The 22,261-nt window shown below is 51.5% G+C and overlaps 1 protein-coding gene across 2 annotated transcripts in view; it reads left to right on the top strand.

Moving 5' to 3' along the window:
* Nucleotides 1-20,958, top strand: part of NSMCE1 (NSE1 component of SMC5/6 complex) — a 39,842-nt gene extending 18,884 nt beyond the window's left edge. For both annotated transcript variants that reach the window (XM_075564645.1, XM_075564646.1), the window contains 6 exons: nt 9,376-9,497; nt 10,927-11,004; nt 12,548-12,694; nt 18,857-18,973; nt 19,714-19,834; nt 20,731-20,958. In XM_075564645.1, the coding sequence (XP_075420760.1) occupies nt 9,376-9,497; nt 10,927-11,004; nt 12,548-12,694; nt 18,857-18,973; nt 19,714-19,834; nt 20,731-20,822 (677 nt within the window). In that variant the 3' untranslated portion in view covers nt 20,823-20,958. The remainder of the gene's footprint in view (nt 1-9,375; nt 9,498-10,926; nt 11,005-12,547; nt 12,695-18,856; nt 18,974-19,713; nt 19,835-20,730) is intronic.
* Nucleotides 20,959-22,261: the final 1,303 nt, after the last annotated feature.

The following is a 22,261-nucleotide window of genomic DNA, read 5'->3' as shown; positions in this document are numbered from 1 at the left end:
GCATGTTTACCTTCAAGTCTTTAAGACCCTAGATGCTATATCTTTTGATAGCTGGGCTCTGTCAGCTTTCTTCACTACATTTGATTATGCACACATTTGTCTTCAGTGGGAAGGTGAGCATCATGAAATGCCAGTTGACTAGAACAAAGTGTTCTTGCATTAAGGGAATATTTGAGTGGAGGCCCAATGTCCATCTGCTACCTTAATACTAAACCTATAAATATATGCACATAAGTCTATTTCCCCTTTGTCATATATAAATATATTTACATATGTACATGCCTTCATTTAGACCTCTATAAATGCCCTTTTCCTCCTAGCTCTTTCCTCTATTTCCTTTTACTTTTCCTCTTGTCCCACTATCATGTTCAGCCTTCATTTGGGTTTCAGCAATTCCTCTGGGTTACATTACCCTTGATCATGCCCTACCAAGTCTCCTACACCCTCCTCACCACCGATTTGGATTACTTGTTGTTCCCTGTCCCTGGGTTTATTAACACCACTTCCTTTCCCCCCACCTGCCCTTCTCCCATGTCCCCGGAACTGTCGGTCCCATTGTTTTCTCTTCCAGATTATTCATCCAGCCTATTTTATTTTATTAACATGCACAAAAACAAGAGAAAGCAAAATCAAGCAACAAAAGGAAACAAAACAACACAACAAAAAGCCAGTGACAAACAAAAAACATAACAACAACCGAAAAAGAAACGCTTGTGGTTAGTTCAAGGACTGTTTGTTGGCCTTTAGGAGTGTTTTCCAGGCGAGTCTGATGGGATGCCAAGCCCTAGCCCCAAAGTCTATTTTTGGTATTCCCTGGGGACTTCATTGCTCTGCTCCCCTTGCTGTTCTGTTGCACGCCCTTAGTGTTTTGCCTTGGTGTGGTGGGATCAGATCAGGTGGAATTCCCAAAAATGTGTCTCCAGTATTGTCCCCTGTAGGGCTGTGGGTCAGTGAGGGATGTCATGTTTCGTAGTGGGGCCAGCCATATGGTCTTCTCTGTGGAATGGATGCTCTGAGCAGGAATATCGTGCTCAAGGCTTGGTGGGCCAGGATGTGCTCCACTCTCTTCCACCCTCTTCATTTGCTCCTGTGTGCTCTGATCAGACAGGTCCCTCTCCCTGAGCTGCAGCTTAAATGCTGTCCTCTGAAAAAAGTTCTTCTGGGGGGCAGTCCACATAATTGGAATTGGGGCCGGCCCCTCACCTTTTTTTTTTTTTTTTTAAAGTAGCTTTGGGCTTGCATAATTATGGAGAGTTTTTTCTGTCCATCCCTGTTCTGCACATGGTTTCTCTATGACCACATTGCCTTTTGGGGGCGGGGGGGGGTACATCTTTCTGGTGATGGACTCTACCAAGATTGGTAGGGTCTTGCTAACTAAAGTTCAGAGTTGGCACTAGGGTTTGCCTGGGTGCTATATACAAAGGCATCACATGAGGTGTGTGCGCGCGCGCATGTTTTTCCTAAAAATAATATAGAAGTGATACCACATTCTCCTCTTGGCTTCCTGGCAGCTGGTGCACAGAATTGATAGAGATAATGTCTTGTCTCGTTTCTCCACTGCTGAGCTACTTTTTCCAACATGATTATTACACTTTTAGTGGGATGGTACCTTGAGACAAGAGAATTATCCCATTCTTCCATGTACTTTTTTTTTTTTAGGTCCAACCTATAATTAATTACTTAATTAATTTTTAAGGATAGCGTTTATCAAGTCTTAAGAGATACAAAGACCACACAAAGACTAAAATGGTGGGCAAGGTGGAGAAGCAGGGTGCGGTGGGCATGGGACACTGCCACAGAGTATGCGTGGTGGCAGATGCACACATCGCAGTGACAGGTGGGACTACAGAAGCAGGAACGGGGCCGTGACGGAGGCATGTACATCACCAGAGGAAAGGACTTACATTCTCCCCCCTACTTTGATCCGCTAATTTTAGTGTCCATTGATGCTTCGTCCCCGAATTCGTTCTTACCCTTGGGATTGCCACGTGGCTGTGAGGTACTGATCTGAATTCGCTAGCCACTAATACTTTGCCACTATCGGTGCTATTTGGACATGCTGCACTTAAAAGCATTTGTCTCAAGGGTTTTCGGCTAGCTCCTGCTCTGAGGAGAGATTAGATGAGGGAAACTATTTAAAATTTCAGGTTGAATGAGGTTTGAATTATTCAGTGAGCAGAATGAACAGTGTGACATTCAGGCCAAAAGATGAGCTGGCGGAAGTGCATGAGGCAAAACTAGCCAACGAACTTGATAGCGGGGGAATTGGGGCTTGATAAATATTTTCAGTTTGGGTCAACCCTGTTCGGCCTTGATCCCACATTGGTTTTCCGCCTGCTGATGTTCAGGACTCTGCTCCAGGGTCTTGTGCCCCGCGCTGGGCAGTGGGCTTTCATCGTGAGTCATCAGCGATTGTCTTTGTGTTTCTCTCTGGTGTCTCCGCTCCTAGCTCTGTAAGCATCTCCCTTTCCCAGGAGAACGAGACAATAATTAAAAGTTAGCTCCCAGTACAGTTTCCTTCTGCTTTTAATGTTCCCTTGCATCATCTCCCCTGCGGCATGATGAATAATTAGTAAACTTAACCACTGTCAGAGTCGGCTCGCCTTTCAGTTTAGTAATCGGGATTAGGTCTGTGATCATAACCTGAAGGTGGCAAGAAATGAACATGCAAGTGACAGCTAAGAGGTGGCCCAATGAATTTTGCCACGTGGGCAATTGTCAGGTGGCTGGATAGGGCTCTTGGGCTCAAGAATCCCTTGCAATCACATGGACTAGATGTACCCAAATTGTAGCCCATTCTTGAGCCCTGATGCGAAGGGGTTATGCGTTGGTTTGCTGGCTGTAAGGTCAGTAGTTCGAAATCACCAGCTGCTCCAAGGGAAGATGGTGGGGCTGTCTACTCCCATGGAGCTATAGTCTGAAACTCACAGGGGTCGTTCTACCCGCTCCAGTCGGCTTGCTGTGAGTTAGAAGCGACTTGGTGACAGTGAGTTTGCTTTTGGTTTTCTTGACTTCATGCAGCGCGAGAGTCCAGGGTGAGACTGATGCCTAAGGGTCCATTCCGGCTAGGCAGATCGCTCATCGGGAACTTCTCGGTGCCTCTCTTGTACGAGCGTGATGTCATTTGTTTTGGAAATAGTAGAAGCACTACTTAGGCATACTACTAGCTCCCAAACAGAAGAGAGGTGATATACGGGGAGATGGAAAGACTGGGACTGGATCCTTCAACAGAAGGAGTGCAAGTGCCCCCACCAGACAGACATATCCCTGGCAGGCACTGTGAAGCTACTCTTCAAGGATACGGCTTCAAATCCTGTTTCTGCCAGGCACCTGGGCAAGTTCTTTTCACAAAGCAAACCATAGCTACCTGCTGGAGACGTTGCAAGGGTTAAATGAGATAATTTGCATCAAGTGCCTGTTGAGAGCCCTTCTGAGAGGTCGGTGCCTACTGCTTACTGCCACTTTGTTCTGCATTCCATTGCCGGTCATCTGACCCCAGGCAGGGCAGGCGCCTGAGAGTGTATGTAGGTGGCAGTATCGAGGATCAGGGAATCCGTAGTGCTGGTGTGATTGTATGCCAGGAATCCCTGCGCAGACCATCGGGTGCATCTCTGTCTGGATCGTCCCAGAAAATCCAGAAGGCATGGCCACTCCTAACCTAGCTCAGCTCCTGGTCAGCGGTGACTTTGTCTCTGGTCTGCTGCACTTTGTGGGCGAGGCGAGCGGAGTCCCAGCCCTGCAGAACCCCGTTCTAGGAAGATACGGAGGGCACAGGACAGTGACTTGTAGACCAGCCAATGCCGCTGTAGGTGCTGTGTGGACGAGGAGAATGCATGAGGTGTGTGCATGTCTTGTTTGCTTTATTTTGAGTGTAACTAGACATGCCTGGGGCTGTGGTGTGGGCCCACGCTTCAGGTGAGGCCTTTCTGCCAGGTGACGTTTCTGTTGATGCTGTGTACCGAGGAGGCAACCTGCAAAGACCCGGGGAGAAGCTATCCGAGCCGCAGGAACAGGTGTGAACTTCCTCAGATGGAGAGGAGCTCCGTGTGCAGGAAGGCCAGTGTGAGGGGACACACTGGGGGCGGGGCCTGAGACAAGGGCCCTGGGAAGTCGATGGCGTCTTCTAGGTGGGAGCCAGAGGATCTGGGGGCCCGAGCCCCACAGAACCAGTGTGAAAGCCACTCCGCCCGATGATAGGTGGGCATTTATTTTCAGAGGGTGAGATTAACATCGAAATGGATTATTAACAGTCTGAGCAGTGATGTCCTGCTAAAAGTGGCTGACTTCCTCTGTGATGGCGCACAGTGTCATGTGTCGGATCATTGTTGGGAACAAGCTGGGCAAGGGGCGGCCCAACAGGAACACAAGAGAGAGGGACACAAGTGAGCCCCTGTCACCATTACAGGTGTTACTGTTGGCTTTAGGTACTTAAAGCATGTGTTCGTCTGAGGAGACTAGAGAAGCAAAATCCATAGACATTTATGAATTGTGTATAAGAAAGAGCTTGATATAAAGAGTAATTATATATTGAGAAACATCCCAGTCCAGTCCAGATCAAGTCCATAAGTCCAATATTATCCCATATGTCCAATACTAGTCCATAAATTCCTCTGTAGGCTCACGCAGCCATGCAGTAATGCCGAATGCAGGTAGATCACAGGCCCGTGGGTGGAAAGTCTTGTGAATCCAGTGGTGGTGGAAGCATCTCAGCGCTGGTGTGGGTCTCCATGTGGCTCCTCCAGCTCCAGGGCTCTGGCTCCCTCATTGTATCTCCATGTGGCTCATCAACAGGAATGTCTCGCAGGGAGACCAAGCGTAGAGTCTGTGTGTCCCGCTTCCAGAGAGCCACTTACCTCCTTCCTGCCTCCAAATGAGGTCATCAACCTGTGACCTGATTGACAGGCTAAACCTCACCCCTGCACTCTTAATAGTCTCAAGTTGACGACAGATTATATAACTACCACAATGCATGCAGCCAAGATGCAGGAAATGTGCCAACTAGGAAAAATTAAAGTTTTAGGAAATATGACCAAAGCATAAACTTCTGATATCATCTCATTTTTTAAAAGAATGCTGCGAAGTAGATCTTTGAGCAATAATTTAAAAACAGTCCGGCAGTCAGATTCTGTTTGCCTTATGTAGAGTCCCTGTGTGGTACAAACGGTTAGTATGCTCCTCTGCTAACTGAAAGGTTGGAGGTTTGAATCCACCCGAGGTTTGAATCAGCCATGAACACCTTGGAGTCCTGGGGTTGCCGTGGGTTGGTGGTAGCCTCACAGGACCAACAGCCTCCCCGCTCACTGAGTTGGGAGTTTGCTGCTGCTGGGACTACTCCTGGCCCTCCAGCGCTACCTGGCTGGTTTAAACAACTCGCAGGTGAGTGTTCTGCCTGCAACTTCCTGGACCCCAGCACAGGGGTCTGCTCTCTCAGAGCTGGCTCTGCTGCCCCAGCACCTGTGGCAGATCCGGGGCTTCATGTGCCCCTTCCTTAGCGCAAATGAGGGGGCTGACACAGAGGGCAAGCTGGGCCCCATGTGGTGGGTTTAGTCCCTTGGGGTCTTGTGCTTTGCTATTATTTCCTCTGCCTAAAATAGCATTTCCTCTCAGGGGTGCCTCACTGGGAACAAAATTGTTCGTCGGTTAGAGGCTAGGGCACTGGCTTCCGGGTTGCCTGCTGTCTTGAGTGCCCAGGGGTCCCTGCGTGCTAGCAGCCAGGTCAGAAGCAGGACCCCGATCGGCATCACAGGTTCACTGGCAAAAGTACACTTTTAATTTTAAGAGAAAGGGAGAAAAAAATGCATTGAGGTAGCTAGGCGAAGGGGAAGCATCTCCAAGTTCATCTGACCATTTCCTCCTCCTGAGGAGAGAGGGGCTCAATGTGTTTAAGGCGGTGCAGCCTGTCTGGAGTCTGTTTGGAGCGGCCCCAGTGAAAGAGGCTTCTTGCTGAAGAGAATGCTGTTCCTCCTTTGGCCTTGGGCGCAGCTTCTCCTGCAGCACTGTGCTGCTGCTGCTGCTTCCAGGACCGGACGGCATGAACCATCCGCCTGGGTCACCTTCCTTTGCCGGGAGAGGGATGGCTGCCCACTGGTCAAACCAAACCAAACTCACTGCCATCCAGCCAGTGCCCACTTACAGCGCCCCATTGAGTGTCCAGGAAGGACGTAACTCTTGACAGGAGTAGAAAGTCCGTCTTTCTGCTGACCTTTAGGTGACCAGGACTCACTCTGTCCCCAGAGCTCCTGTTGGTTGGTCCCACTGTGTCACCTCCGCGAGGCAGCCCTTCTCCAGCACACTCTGCGGTCCTCTACCAGGCACGACCCGGGCACTTTGTAGCTGAGCGCCTCCTTGGAATGCTGAACTCCTAGTGCCCAGCCCAGGAGGGATGTGGGTGTGGCCTCGATGTGTTGGGAGGGTGTTGCGAAGAGCTTACATGGGGCTGATGGAAGGCCTGGGGTCAGGCTGGGGAATGGGCGGAAACCAGAAGGCATGGATGTGGGGAACCCAGCAGCACTTCATGGCCAAACTCCTTCCCCTCTGTCGTGGCAAGCCATGCGCGGGCCACTTCCACCCACTGCTCTGCCCCTTGCTCATGTGGAGAAGAGGGTCGGACTGCGGGACATGGGTTCCTGGCCCACCTGCGGCTGATCTAGGCTTGGGCTTTCTGCATACGGGCACCTGGAATGATTCTCCCACCGAAACCACACCTAATGGAGAGAGGCAATCACTATTAAGATTATTTAATAGGGAGGAAAGTGGATGCTGGGTGGCCAGACATTACCAGATGGCTCCTGTAGGGGGTCAGCCAGAGTACTCGGTGCCCAGAACAGAATGTGTGGCGGAGGGAGGTCAGAGCAAGTGCACCCACCTAACCCAGGGCCAAGGAGGACCCATGCCAGAGAGAGCCACAGGCAGGCTCCCCTAGGACCAGTGCACCAGGTGGCTGGAGCCAGGGGTGGGAGGATTGGAGGTCAGAGGGTTTGTGGTCTTCAGAGATGTGAGACATGGGGAGAGTTTTGCCCAGGGTCTGAGAGAGGCCAGGGCAAGACTTGCTGAGCAGAGGAGAAGTCCATTCTCAGGGAGCGAGAGAGAGTACAGCATGGGCAGCTGCAAGAAGGATGTGGTGGTGCCCCTGATGCAGGGAGCCGGTGTGGGTCGAGGAGGGTAGGACCCGAGAACATGAATAACAGAACGGGTGGTTGGTTTCTGCAGTAGGAAGGGCGTTTTGTTTTCATTTTAAGTGGAAATACAGTGAAAACATGTTTTTGAAAAATGAGTGGGGACACCAAGTGAGGGGTGGGAGGGGGCGAGGTCGGGGGCCAAGCGGTTGCTGGCTCGTCACCCTGCAGACAAGGCGTTCGGAAAGTCCAGCATGTTCGCCGGCGTTCGACGCACCCACAGAAGATGTTTTTCTGAGTGGTAGCCCAGGAGGGCCTCTCTGTGGGGGGGGATGTGAATCGTCACTGGAGAGGGCAGGGGGGACTTGCCACTGTGTCGTATCGGGTAGGTGGCCCTGGTCTGTGGAGGATGCTGGGGGGGGGGGGGGCTCGGCCCACAGGTGGTTCTGGGAGTGATTGCTTACCAGAATTGGGCACATTGCGGGGTAGACGAGGCCTCTTCAAGGTCGCAGGCGAAGCTTACACGGAAGCTCCTGGCTACAGCATTCACGCACCTCTGTGGTGTGGGCCAATAAGAGGAAGCACTCGTAAACAGTGCCCTGGGAGTTGGTGTTCTGGTGACTGGTGGGCAGAAATGGGGGTGGGGGGGGTGGGCACGCATCTCAGACAGAAAGGACATGTGAGCAAAGGCTCGGAGGCAGAGAGGTAGCCTCCACTCATTCTCTGCTCAAGTTTTACCTCAGCAGCTCCACACCACCATGTATCACTGATTTATCACAACTATTATTGTTTTAAATTAAGTTGTGTGATTGCCTTTTCACGGACACAGTCTGACTTTGAAAGGCTCAGGTCCCCGCCGTACATTGCATGTGGGTGTCACTGTCGTGTTGTCGGTAGCCTCTCCTGGCCCTGGCAGGCACGTGCTTTTGAATAGTCTGTAATCACGTCCCAGCTGGCGCCTTTAACTGCCGAGCCCGCCACTGCCCCCAGCATGGTCCGCTGGCGCTCTCTCCCCTGTCACTGTGCGCACAGGTGGACAGAGGAGCACTGCTCTCTGTCAGAATCAAGCACCCTCAATGACACTCAAGCAATCTGCCTCGGCCGGCCCTCTCCCTTAGTCCCTTCCTAGGGACGAGCCGGGTCATCAGGTCCCCAGCCACCTTCCATCCAGGCCTCAGCTTTGGTCATGCTGTCGGGAGAGGGCGGCGTGCTCGGGAAGGGAGCGGGCAGAGAGAAAGAGGAAGGCCTTCGCCCAGAGGGATTGACACCGTGGCAGAACTGGTGGCCCATGAAGGACACTTGTGAGGCTGTCGCTGGACCGGGCAGAGTTCCCTTCTCTGGCACACAGGGTCACTAGGAGTCAGACTGACAGCAGCATATGTTTATACTTAGAGGAAAACTGCAGGGTTGACTTCCAGGGTTTAACAGAAACATATCCTCCTGTCTGTAGTTCTCTTGCCCTTTCTTTCCCAGAGGGATTGTCCTAAACCTTTGGAAATTAACTAGCCAGTTATCTCATTTCATAAATGACAGCAGTGAAAACCGTGAATACATATTTTTGGTTGAGAAACGGCGCAGGTCAAAAGGGTGCTTTCTCAGGTACAAAGCGGGTCAGCTCTGGACAGGCTCCTGACACCCCAAGGGGAAAGGTCACACCCTCCTGGCCTGCAGGACTCTGGGCCATTCTGGCTTCTGCTTTCCTCTCCAGCCACATCTGTGGTCCTCTACCCGGCCAGTTCCTGCCATTGCTAAAGACTCCAGGCACCAGAGTGCCCGCAGCATGGAGTAGGGTGGCCTTTCCTCAGGCTGATGGCTATCGTCAGTGGTAACCAGCTTCCTTGCCCTCCGCAGGCTGTGGAGGATGACGGGAGGAAGGAATAAAGAGATGCATAGTACCTGTGTGAGAGTCTGCAGGGCATGAGGCGGAGGTGGGGTGGGCCGTTGAGGGCCGTGGGGTGCACTGCAGGCTCTGAGCATGCCGCGAGGTTGGGGACGGTGCTAACTGGGAGCAGCAATCAGTGGGCCTGTGAGCAGACGACCAGCCACAGGCTTTCAGGTTTCCTTTTGGGGTCCTCGTCTTCTGCCTGTCTTCAAATGCCTCGGGAAGCAAGGGGCCACACAGTATCAGTAGTCTCCCTAGAGAGCCAGGGTCTTCCCCCGTATCTAGCTTGCAGTCCCGTGTCCAGGTCCAGTGGAATGATTGAAAGAAGCGACCTCGTTTCGATGAAGCGCCTCAGCCGTTTGTGCTTCTCATTTGCAGGCAACGCAGCCGTCGAGAAGCTGGAGGACTTCATCCACAACATCAACAGTGTCTTGGAGTCCCTGTATATCGAGGTGAAGAAAGGAATCACGGAAGACAATGGGAGACCCATCTATGCTCTGGTAAGTGCCCGCCCAGGAGCCCCGCTGCTGCAGTGGGGAAGCAGCTCTCCACTGGGAGCTGCAGTGGGGAAGCAGCCCTGCACTGGGAAGCAGGTCAGCCAGCAGACTCCCCAGCTGCTCTGCAGCCCACGGTCCTGCTTCCATAGCAGATTTACAGCCTTGGAAATGCTGTGGGGCATCAGGTGGACTGTAGCCGCCAGGGTCCAGGTGAGTCAGAATCCAGCCAGGCTGTGAGGTGCAACACAGAGAGCCACCTGGTGGCATTTGTGAGGCAGCACAACTGAGTGCGCGTGGAAGGAGCTAGCTCATGCATGGGCAGTTAGTTCAGTGTCGCTGGCCTTCTAGAAGGGCCTGAGGTGAGGAGGCGAGAGAGAGACAAGGCTCTCTACTCCGGCAAAGAGTTATGGTCTCAGCAGACACACACAGGGGCAGCTCTCCCCTGCCCTGTCAGGTTGCTGTGTCGACCTTGGCTCTATGGCAGTCAGAAGGTGGGAAGGAAAGAAACTGAAAGCAGACCCTTTCTCCCCCCCGCCACACACACACAGACACTTTCTCTCTCGGACCCTGCCCACCCCTCTGCCTGACAAGAAGCCCCAAGGGTGCTCTGAATGCGGCTCATGGTTTCTTAAGCACATGAAGAAATCAAGACTCGGGAAAATACGTGGCATGTTCAGGGTCACCTAGCTGTCACGTCTTGAAGCCAGTCCTCATGAACTGCAGCACACGGCAGCCCTGCCCACCCAAGACCCTGTGTGTGATTGGCTGCGTTTTTGATAGGCTCTGAAAGAAGTCGTATTAAGGAGAGAACAAGTTTTCACTTAGACTGACGTGTAGAAACGGAGACGAAAAGTATGTGAGGGACTGGGGCCCCTTTTGGCACCCTTGGCTAGGGAACTGCCCTCGGCTTGTCCCAGGACCTAGGAGATTGGGTGGGTGGGCCCCTGGGAAGTTGTTGCCCTACCCACTCATCATCCATGCCCAACTAGGTCCTTTTAGCCCAGGGTTTGTGAAACTTCTCCTCTACGGAGAAGGGGCTGTGTGGTCACTATGGAAATGCTGAGAAATAGTAAAGGGATTTATTTACTACCGTGGTCGGGCACCTCCTGTCTTCGGAGTGCCGTCATCAGCATGCAGACAAGTCCCGAATGTGCGTGCACTTGGGAAGTACAACACCACCTTCGGAGCTTTAAACTCTCAGCAAGTCGGCCATGCTGACTGAGCTGAAGGTCAAGGTCGTGCTGTTAAACTGACAGTTCTGCCGTGTTCTGTCGGGCCACTCTGAGTCGGCTCTGCCGGGACGGCAATGCGTTTGAGACGCCTCTTCGTGCCTGACCACAAGCACACAGTGCCTGTTGGGGAAGGGGGTGAAGGGGGGACCCCCTCAGATGGATTACCTCGCAGTCATTTTCATGCTGACTGACTCTTCCAGGTGAATCTTGCAACCACTCCAGTTTCCAAGATGGCATCGGATTTTGCAGAGAATGAACTGGACCTTTTTAGAAAGGCTGTAAGTACCACCGCTCCCCTTGCCCACCAGCCTGGCTTCTTATGGAAAACTGCTATATCTTCATCACCTAAAATGGACATGACAGTTTCAGGAGGGGGTCAAAAACCTTTCTTCCCAGAATTCACAGCCTCTGCTACAGGCGATTTCCAAGGAGGCCACTGTGACTGCAGGGAAGAAGGGCTGTTACCGGCCTTACCCCTGGTCGGGTGAGCGACCACGGGCCTTGTGATGGTTGATAGATGCTGCATCGCGTGGCGGCTCGGGCGTGCCCTGGAGCAGTCAGCATCACCTGGGCGCTTCCCGCTGAGAAATGCAGTATCCCAGCCCCTCCGCATTAAGGGACTCTACATCATCTAGAGGCTCACAGTGAGGCACACTGACCTTCCAGGCTCTTGAACTTATCCTGAGTCTCTTGGCTGGGACCTGGCTGGGCACTTGGCTAAGACCATGACTCTCAGCTGTGTTAATCTGAGGAGTCTGAAATAGTCCCGATGTCTGGCCCTCACTCCTCATTCTCCATCTGTAGCCTCAGGATCTCCTGAGGATGAGGCCTTGGGGCCCGATGTCTTAAGCTTCCCTGGAGGCTCTCCGTGAGAAGCAGGTCTCAAAGGCGAGGATGGCCGCCCGTGTGTGTGCAGAAAACCCATCCTCCTGTGGCTTCCTGTCCTGCTTTGGGCAAGAGCTTTAGGCGGTGCCTCAGTGGCTCGGAGCTGCCTCCCTGCTCCCTTGTCCCTAGGCTGGAGAATGTGGGGCTGACTCCCCCCTCTCCAGCTCTCCTCACTTGCCTGTCCTGGCTGCACCTGCTGCTCCTGCCAGCCTCAGTGTCCCCTGGGGACATACAGAGAGGTGCTGCCTCATTTGTCGATTCATTTATTTATTTCTTTTTTCTTTTCTTTTCTTTTTTTTTTTAACAATTTATTGGGGCTCATACAATTCTTATCACAGTTCATACATATACATACATCAGTTGTATAAAGCACATCTGTACAGTCTTTGCCCTAATCATTTTTTTCTCCTCTTTTCTTTTTTTACATTTTATTAGGGACTCATACAACTCTTATCACCATCCATACATATACATACATCAATTGTATAAAGCACATCCATATATTCCCTGCCCCAATCATTCTCAAGGCATTTGCTCTCCACTTAAGCCCCTTGCATCAGGTCCTCTTTTTTTTTTCCCCTCCCTCCCCTTTCCCCCCTCCCTCATGTCGATTCATTTATTCTCCAGTGCCCCCGCTTTCAAGGAGGTGGGGCTGGGAGCTAGAGAAATGAGGGGACCCTTCTTGAATGTTGGGCGTTACGATCCGCCCTTAGGGATGGCATTATGGGAGTGGCCATGGGGTCAGAAGCACTGGGTCCCTGCATTGACGGCCTCGCTATGCTGACGGGGCGGGGGTGGGGGAGGGGCCCCACTACACCCCTCTGCCTGTGAGATGAATGTCCCCAGTCGGGCTGGACCCTTGTCAGCCGCTGTCGTCTCTCTTCACGTTGCTTCTGTAGATGGGACAGGTGATCATGGTCCTGCTCTTTTCTCCAGTTGGAGCTGATCATTGACTCCGAATCTGGCTTTGCGTCTTCTACAAACATTTTGAATCTGGTTGATCAACTTAAAGGCAAGAAGATGAAGAAGAAGGAAGCTGAGCAAGTGCTGCAGAAGTTTGTGCAAAACAAATGGCTGATTGAGGTACTTGGTCTGTTCCGCCCAGCTTGACTCCCACTCGTGCTGGGGACGGTGCCCGGGGATGCGGGGGCTCGAGGCTGCTGTTCGTGGTGTTGTGATTCTCCACCGCCTTTCGGGGGGCCTTGGCTTCTAGGTGCTCGTAGGTATAGTGGTCTGAGTTATTGGTTTCTAGGGGGGGCGGTCTGACCCGACTTACTCTGATCTGACTTGAGGTTCCTGGGAGGAGGAGAAAGGCAGGAGAGGCCGTGGTGGGGACGCGGAGGGGGCCCCATGCTCACTGACCTTGCAGCCTGGGCCAGGATCTGCTGGCACATACTTCATGCCCAGGCTGAACGAGCTGCGGCTTGCTGGGGCGGAGGTTGAATCCAGGATCAGCTGTGGGCGACTGTGGCACCGTGTGTCTCTGGGGATGGTGGGGGGTGGGGTAAGAATTAGTTGCTGGTTATAGAAAAGATGGGAAAATGGAAGCATGTTGAAAACCACCTGTGTGGTGTCCCGCATCCAGTGCCGACCACTGTAGCATCCTCGTTCCTCCCCTTTGTTTGCTTCTTTGGACCGGCCAGTTCCCTGGCGTGAGGCTCGCAGGTGGACATTGCCAGGTGAGGGATAGCAGTGGCTGCAGGCATGGGAACCAGTTCTTGTGCTAGCCACTCCCTTTGCTTTGGCAAGCAATACGGCCAGAGTGCTCCTTAGAGGGAAGGCTGGCAACACGTGGTCTCACACACTTTGGACATATTGTCAGGAGAAGCCAGTCCCTGGAGAAGCCAGCACGCTTGGTCAAACAGAGCCGCCGTGAACAAGAGGAAGGCTCTCGGGGAGATGGACTGACCAGTGGCTGCCACCATGGGCGTCAGAATGGGCACGGCTGTGAGGACAGTGCAGGACTGGGAGTGTGTCACTGTTGAACACACAGCCGACTCGATGGCAGAGAACAGCACCAACACTTCATTTCTCGCACCACATGCTGTTCTCCCAGTCTTCTGCTGTATTGGGCCGTGTTGACTAGCGAAATAAATCTAGGGACGTCCATATTTGTGTAAGAGAGCTGTACATCAAAGAGTAATTGTATATCTCAAAAACATCCTAGTCCAGTCCAGATCAATTCCATAAGTTTGATATTAGTCCATAAATCTGATGTTCGCCCATGAATTCCTCTTCAGACTCACGTAGCACATGTAATGATGCTGAATGCAGGAAGATCACAGGCCGGTGGGTGAGAAGTTCTGTGGCTCCAATGGTTGTGGAAGCATCTCCAGGGCTCTGGCTGCCACCAGTGTGGCTCCATGTGTCTTGTCCACAGGAATGTGAAGCAGTGAGAGTATGGCCCACCTCTTCTGATGGCAGAATCAGAGAGAGAGAGAGAAGCTCCCAGAATCCTCATGAGAAGGCCACTCCCACAAAGAGGGATCAGTCAGCCTGACCTGATTGACAGGCTAGACTCCACCCCTACACTCTTAATCCTCAAACTGACAAATGATTATATATCTGCCACACTGTGAAATTGTGTACCTACTGCATTTGCTAATGGGCATTTAGGTCACTCTGCCTTTGGGTTCTGAATAGCTATGCGGTGCGCATTCGTACACGAATCTGTTGGGAAGTGTTTGAGGTCACTACCCAGGACCGGGATTGCGCTTAGTCATCAAGCAGTTCTGTTGCAGTTCGCCGACTGTTTGGACAACAGCTCGACTGTTTGGCATTTCCACTCGCTGAGGATCGGTGGCCTACTTTTCTCAGACCCTCTCCAACAGTTATTGCTCTGTATCGTTTTTCTGTTTTGTTTTAGTCTTTGCCATTGTAGTGGGAGGAAATAGTATCCATTTTTTTAAAGAATGTGACTTTTTAATGTTGTCTATAATGTGTATAGCTCAGTGAACCTGTTTTCCAAATAGCCAGTGTATCAAATTACAAAGTATTGCATGGATAAAAGATTAATGAAAGCACAGAGCATACCACTGGATTTTAAAGTAACCGTAAAAAAGTTCATTATTCATGTTTCTTCTACATTTCATTTATCCTTTAAGGAACCTCCACTTGTCAGGCTTTGGCACTGTGTCAAAGAAAAATACCCACAGTTAACTGAAAAAGCTACTAAAACTCTCTTTGCTTTTGCAACTACATATTTGCTTGACGCTGTCTTTTCTTTATATACTTCAAAAATATATCACAAGATATTGGAATACGGAAGCAAGTATGTGAATTCAACCGCCTCTGTTAAGCCGGATAGCAAAGAGATCTGCACACACAGGATACCAATTTAACCACTGTCTTAGGCTTGGCTCACTAAAGAGGCAATACCAGTGGTGCTCATGTGTGGATTTGTGGAAATTTATATCAAGAAAATACATAATAATGGTAGAAGGCAGCAAGTCCACATCCAGGCAGGTTCCCAGTCTGTGGATCAGGAGGCTGGAAGCTTCTCCTGACTCGCCTAGCTGCGGAGGGTGGTGAACCCAAGGCCAGCAGGAAGACTGCCTGCTGGTGGCTACAAAGACAAATGAATCCAACATCAAGTCAGATGGTATGCCGCTGTCAAACCCTCAGCATGGGGAGGCAATCACGGCAGGTTGTTGGCTCAAGTCTAAAGAATTGGAGGTTGATAAGTCAGATGCAGGATCCAGCCCAGCAAAAAAGCAAGCAAGCTTTCCCACAGCATGTGCTTATGTTGGAAGGAGGCCACCCCCCGCCCCCTCCAAAAAAAAAAGGAACATCCTTTCAGTTTATTGCATCAGGCTGCCAGCTGGACTGGGTGTTGTATCCCACCCCAGTCTTCTTCCAAGTGATTGGCTGTGAGTACAACGTCATGGAGGAGGACTAGCTGGTAACTGCCTTAACCCCATGACTGAGAATCCTGGCCCCGCCAAATGGACACGGAACACAAACTATCACAGCCACTGTTTTACATGGCACAATGTACTTATTTTTACTAAACAGTAGTATCAGGTAAACATATTTGTCATTTTATGACTTTTTATTTAATCCTTTAAAAGTAACATTTAACCGAGTTTTTGGTGGAAGTGTATGCAATTGAGTTTCCCTTTGACCATTTCCACGGAAGTTGTTCAGTGGCATGTTTGCATTCGCTGCGGTCTTCCGGCTTTCTCTTTCATTGTGCTCTCCCTTCCTATCAGGCACTTCGTTCCCGCCCCCTTGTCGGCTCATCGTTGCCACTGAGTCCGCTTTGACCCTTGGTCTCATACTGGTGATCTTACGAGCAATGTCCTCTATTTTGCGTAGTACTCTGCTGTTTTGTGGGCTTGGATACTAGTTTTAAAAACGGTCTCAGGGGGTCCTCGGTTCTGTCTTTCTCCAGTCTGTGTGGCTGCTGCTGCTGCTGCTTTTCCAATGAGAACTTGAGTTCGCCCTATTTTTCTCCTAGCCTGTCCAGGACCGGCCTATCCACTGACCATGGTCAGGGCAGCTATTGGCTGGAGGACTGGTTTCTTCTCTGAGCTTTTGGCTACCTTGTTGCTGTTTAGCTCCTAAAGAGTAAAACTCCATAGCTGGTTCTGACAGCAGATCGCAAGCTTTTAAAAGATGGGGCTTTCTACTCCCATAGACGGCTACACTCTCAGAGGTCCTGTAGGGTTGCTACGCGTCAGCAAAGAGTGGGTGGCCGCGGGCTTGGTTTTCAGTCTCTTCACCAACTGGGATGCAGATCATGACTTTGTAAGCCATGTCATGCCAGCTGACTGAGTTGTGCTATTAGACTAGGGTCCCAGGCCGTCCAACCCAGAAAACCAGTCTTGGAAGATACTTGGTGATGTCTTCAGTGAGTGTAGGGGCTGTACCCACATATTCGTATTTACATGCACACAGAAAGCTCTGGAGGAGCTTTGGTGGCACAGTAGCTAAGTACTGAGCTGTTAGCTGAAAGGTCTGTGGTTTGAGCCCACCAACTATTCTGTGCAAGAAAAACGCGGCCGTTGGTTCTGTAAAGACTTACTGCATTGAGAATCTAGCGGGGGAAGCTCTGCTCTGCCCTGGGGGTAACTGTGAGCCAGCACTGACTCGCAGCAATGACTCTCAATTGACTGGGTGGCTCTGAGGTCACTTTCTCATTCTTTCTCTACTTGCAGCAAACAAGGTGTGTATATCACTGGTTGTTAACAAGTCTTCCTTCCAATTCTAATAATATGTTCCTCATATAGTCCAGCTTCTCTAACTCTGAGTAATATACAGATTGAATAAGTATCTAGGGAGAGGCATACATGACACACACTTCTGGTTTTAAAGCTCGTGGTATACCCAGGTTCTGTTCCAGTGACTGCCTCTTGGTCTGTGTTACAGGTTCTGCATGGACACATTAATTGTTCTCGGGTTCCCATTCTTTGCAATATCCCTAATGCTTGGGCTCTCGGTTCCCTTCTTCTGGTCCTTATCACTGAGCCAATTCCAGGCTGCTCTGATTGTAGTGGTTGTGTACTATGTTTTGAGATCAAGGGTCACGAGGCCTCCTGCTTTGTGCTTCTGTAATATTGCTTTGGCTATTCCAGGTTTCTTTTCCTTCCATCTGAAGTTGCTCATTGGTTTTCCATTTCAGTGAACAACGTTGGACTTCAAGACTGCATTATATTTGTAGATTACTTAGAATGGACATTTTTACTATATTAAGAGTTTCAATACATGAGCACAGGATGTCTACATTTTTATAGGGTTTTTTTTAGTTCCTTGTAGTAATGTTTTGGTTTTTTTTAAAGTTTTCATTGTATGTCTTTTATGCCCCTGGTTAGGTTAATTCCTAGGTATTTGGGGGGCTATTGTAAATCCATTATTTTCTTGATCATAATACTCAACTGATTTTTGTGCATTGATATTGTACCCTTGTGTTAGTCTGGGTTGACTAGAGAAACAAATTCATAGACACTCATGTGTATCAGAAAGAGTTTTATATAAAAGAGCAATTGTTTATTGAGAAAATGTCCCAACCCAGTCCAGATCAAGTCCATTTAGCTGATATTAATTTATATGTCAAATACCAGTCTATAAATTCCTCTTCAGACGCCTACAACACATGCAGTGATGCTGAATGCAGGAAGATCCCAGGCCAGTGGGTGTAGTCTTGTGGATCCCTTGGCGGTGGAAGCATCTCAGTGCAGGCATGGGTTTCCATGTGGCTTCTCCAGCTCCAGGGCTCTGATCCATCACCGTAGCTCCATGTGGCTTGTCAACAGGAATGTCTCACAGTGAGAGAGTGTGTGTCCCGCCTCCAGGGAGGAAGACAGGGGTTTCCAGAATCCTCAAGAGAAAGCCATACTCACACAGAGGCCTCATTAGCTATGACCTGATTGACAGGCTAGACTCCACCCCTTTGCTCAAGTTGACAGTGGATTTTGTAACTTTGCAACCCTGTAACACTGTTAAATTCTTCCTATGCTTCCTGATAGTTTTCTTGTGGGATCTTTAGGTTCTTCTAAGTGTAGGATCATGAAATCTGCAAATATAGGTTTACTTCTTTTCTAATGTAGTTATTTCTAGGTCCACATTCTTGTCTTATTGTCCTAGCTGACACTTTGGTACCATAACGAGGAAGAATGAGCATCCTTGTTTTATTCGCACTAAGGGAAGGCTCTTAACCTTTCTCCATTTACTGTAATGTTGCATCTTGGTTTTGCATATATGCCCTAAATTAGGCCCAGAAATTTGTCCTCTGTTTTGGTATTCTTTCGGGTATTAATGTTTTTGAATGTCTTCTCTGTATCAATTGATATGATCTTATTGTTCTTTTCCTTTGTCTTATGTGGTAGAATACAATTATTTTCTAATTTCACATAATCTGGTGTGAATCCTACTTGATTATGGTATATGGTGGTTTTTTTTAATGTTACTGAATTCTGTGAGTTAACATTTTGTTGACAGTTTTGCCTCTATGTGCACAAGGCCTACTGGTTTATGAATTTCACTTTTTGGTGGTGTCTGCTGTGCATATGGCATGGCTCAGGTCTGTGAGGGCACATGTAGGTATAAGAAAGTGGGGAGGCCACCTTCACCTCCATTTCCTTTCCATCTTTGACCAAGCCTCTGCTAAGTGGCGATCGTCGACTTTGGTGTCCCTGGGCCTGGGTCTGAGGGGCTGCACATGTTCTGGCCTCACAGCGCCCTGAGCCAGGACGGGCCTGGTGTGTCTGTGGCCTGAGGTGGCACCTCCCGTCGCTGTCTCTGTAGAAAGAAGGGGAGTTCACCTTGCACAGCCGGGCCATCCTGGAGATGGAGCAGTATATCCGGGAGACCTACCCGGACTCCGTGAAGATGTGCAACATCTGCCACAGCCTCCTCATCCAGGTACCTCATCTCGGGCGCTGTCCAGCGGTCACTCAGAACCTGGGTGCTGCCGAGGGGCCTGGGCGGGAGCCAGTGGAGGGCAGCCGGAGAAGGGGCCCATGGACACCTGCGGTGCCTGCTGCGCCCTTTTCCATCCCTGCTTTCTCTGGTCCAGCCCAGGAGCTCTTCGTTTTGTTTTCACCAGTCTTCCTCATGCTCACCAGGGTCAGGGTGAAGCTGGTTAGCCGTGGGCAGGGCTAGCCTGCACACTGCCCTTTGTGAGGACTCACACACCACCACTGGACCAGGGCTGCATGCTGGTACCCCATTTGTTTGCAGTTGTCAGCAGACCTTAGCCTTGATAAGCCTCTTTGCACATCAGTCCTGGGCCCCCGGTGGCTGCCTCCTCGCGCTGAGCTCTGGCAGTGTGGCAGCTCGTACATGCGCGTGTAAAGCCCGTCAATACCTTTTGCCTTGCGCCTGCAGGATCCGTGTGCAGGGCTCGCACCTGGCGTGGCCGCGCTGCTGCTAATGCGAGAGTGCCCCGGCCTCATGGCCCTGCGCTCTGAGAGGGCTGCTCCTTGTTAGCTGTTCAGAAATCTTTTGGGAAGACACCAGCACTCTGGGATGGTGGTCATTATGCATGTGGGGCCCGCAAGATCAAAGTCCATTACCCGCTGGAGCTGCTGCTGGCAACGTCCCCGGCGGCCTGTGAAACAGCGTGGCCAGGGATGGACGCCCAACAGCCTTTCTCATTTCAGGGTCAGAGCTGCGAGACCTGCGGCATCCGCATGCACTTACCTTGCATGGCCAAGTACTTCCAGTCCATTCGTGAGCCCCACTGCCCCCACTGTAATGACTACTGGCCGCACGAGATACCAGGTGCGTGGTCCCAACGAGCTCACGGAAGAGGCGCCTGGCTATGAGCAGGCACTGGAGACAGGCAGCTCTAGAAGGGGTTCTTAGCAGACAGGTGTTTCCACCCCAGCAGGGTAGCAGCCTCATAAGTCAAAGCAGCTTTCAGCCCCCTGGCTCACCCGTTCCCAGTGGACTCTCTAGCACCGAGCAGAAATACCCAGGTACTTGGGGAGCTGTTTTCCCTGCTTGCATCCAGTTGAGGAGGGGGAGCGGGGGGGAGTGTGAGATAGCTTAGAGACCGGCTCTTTTCTCACCGATTGAAAAGGTTTAAGAGGGTTCAATTATGCAAGGGAAACCTTACATACAAAAGAGATAACAGAAAGTTGGGGCTTGGGGGTCTCCACACATAGATGCTCCAGAGCTCTGTTAGGGGAAGGCTTATACAGTCTTTTCTGTCCGTTGCCAGGATTGCACAAAGGCAATTTACAATGCTAAGGCACACAAAGGAACGTTAGCATTTCAACCAAGTTATTTATAGACAGGAGGGGTGGTGAGGCTGGAGCAGGAAGAAACTGATAAACCTGCAGGTGGCTGCTTTCTGCAGCCTTTGCCAGGGAGCAAGGGACAGAGTGTCCGTGTTCTCCCAGACGGAGAGACAGAGCGGCAGTCGTTTCAGTCAGCTTCCTGGGATGCACTGTTACCGTCCTTCCGCGACCTTGGGCCATGGCAAGTGCTGGTACTGTCCCCTTTGCCTAAGGAACACAGGGCCTTTCTCCGCAGGGAAGGCCACCTGGGTCAGCTGACAGTGCCTTCCTTGCAGTGCATCAGGTGTGGGTGTGTGGGGCTGTGGGGGCACCAGCAGTGGCAGGCCTGGGCACGGGGTGGAGCTGTTCAGCCCCTCCCCGAACTTTCTGTTACAGAAGTTTTCAACCAGGAGAAGGAGAAGGAGCGGGAGGAGGAGGCTGGTTTCTCCAAATCGAGCAAAAAGTCCCTGCGCTCCAGGCAGCAGTAGTGGGTGCCCTGCCCTCGGGAAGATGGCCGCTGCCCTGCCTGGAAGAGGGGGAAGTGGCGGCTTCCTGGGCTGGCACCCATCCTCTTACTCGCCCCGTTCACGTATCAGCAGGTTTGGAATAAAGCTGTGCGAAGTACTTGTGGCCTCCACCCGTGCTCTGTGCTCTCTGGGTCCCGGCCCTTCCTCTTTCCCAGAGGTCAGATGATAGCTGGTGCCAAGCAGATGATATCAGCAGAGCCCCCTCTGCCCGACAGGACCTGAGCCACCGCTGCCCAGGGCAGCTCATGGTCCTCGGCCAGACGCCGCCGCCTCCGTCCCCAGTTGTGGTCAGTGACCCCATCGAGACTGGGATGTGTGTGTCCTGGACCCTCCTCTTGCCCAGGGCTAACCTGGCCTGAATGGGCTTGAGGCCGCCAGGCTCGGCTGGACTCTGCTCTTCCCTCCTTCTGGAGTGGCTGTTCTGCCAGCCACCTGCTTATGCCAGAAGTCAGAGCGGTGGCCTAGATGTTTCTAGCTGCCCTCTTGCCTCAAGCCAGTGAACAAATTTGTTCATTCACCTGCCGGGTGGCCCTTCAGCCCAGGTCCTAGTCCCTTGCACTCTTGCCACAGCTCCGGACTGGCTGGCTCTTTCAGCTGCTGGCCTAGCGCCAGCTCCCCACGCTGCACTCCCAGCACGCTGTCCCCTGCTGCAGACCCTACGGTCTCCCACTGGCCTTCTCCCAGGACCCGCAGGACCCAGCCCCCCTGCTCACCTCTCTGCCCTATGCAGCCAGTCTCCTTCAGACATCCCAGTTCTCATCTGAGACGTTGCACGTGTGGCTCCCTCTCCCTCACTTCCTGCCTCCTCTCTGCCTGCCCAGAAGTCCCCGTGTCCTTGCTCTTCTTCCATCACTCACTTGCTACACGTCATTCCCTGCCCGCCTTCCTCTCCACCTACCCCCACAGCCATCAGGACCCTTCAATTTTAAGTAACAGAAAGCAACTCAAATGGACAGGATTCAGCTAGACGTGGCACTAGCTTCAGGAGAGGCTTGATCTAGTCTTCCCAGTGATGTCACCCAACACCCACAGCCATCCAGTCGCTGCCGACTCATGGCAACCCTGTAGGAGAAGGTAGAGCCGCCCGCCCCTGTGAGCTCCCGAGGCTGTCACTCTACGGGAGTAGAACGCTGAACCTTTCTCCCTCTCGCGGCTGGTGGTTTCCAAGGGCTGGCCTTAGAGTCAGCAGCCCAACGTGAACCCACGCTGCCACCAAGGCTCGGTGTCTAACGTCTAATGTGCTGACATGGTGAGACATTTCACAACATCCCACGGAGTTGACGGCCATTCCTTATGAACTGTGTCCCCGCGATTTTATCATAGAATGCTGTGAGGGTCAGCGTTGAACGCCTGTCTCTGCCCATGTTTCCTCTGCATGGATTATGACCAGTAGGAATCAC

The sequence above is a fragment of the Tenrec ecaudatus genome, chromosome 12 (genome assembly GCF_050624435.1).
Source record: "Tenrec ecaudatus isolate mTenEca1 chromosome 12, mTenEca1.hap1, whole genome shotgun sequence".
Classification (NCBI taxonomy): domain Eukaryota; kingdom Metazoa; phylum Chordata; class Mammalia; order Afrosoricida; family Tenrecidae; genus Tenrec; species Tenrec ecaudatus.
The sequence above is the reverse complement of the archived record's forward strand: the minus strand, read 5'-3'. Positions and strand labels throughout refer to the sequence as shown.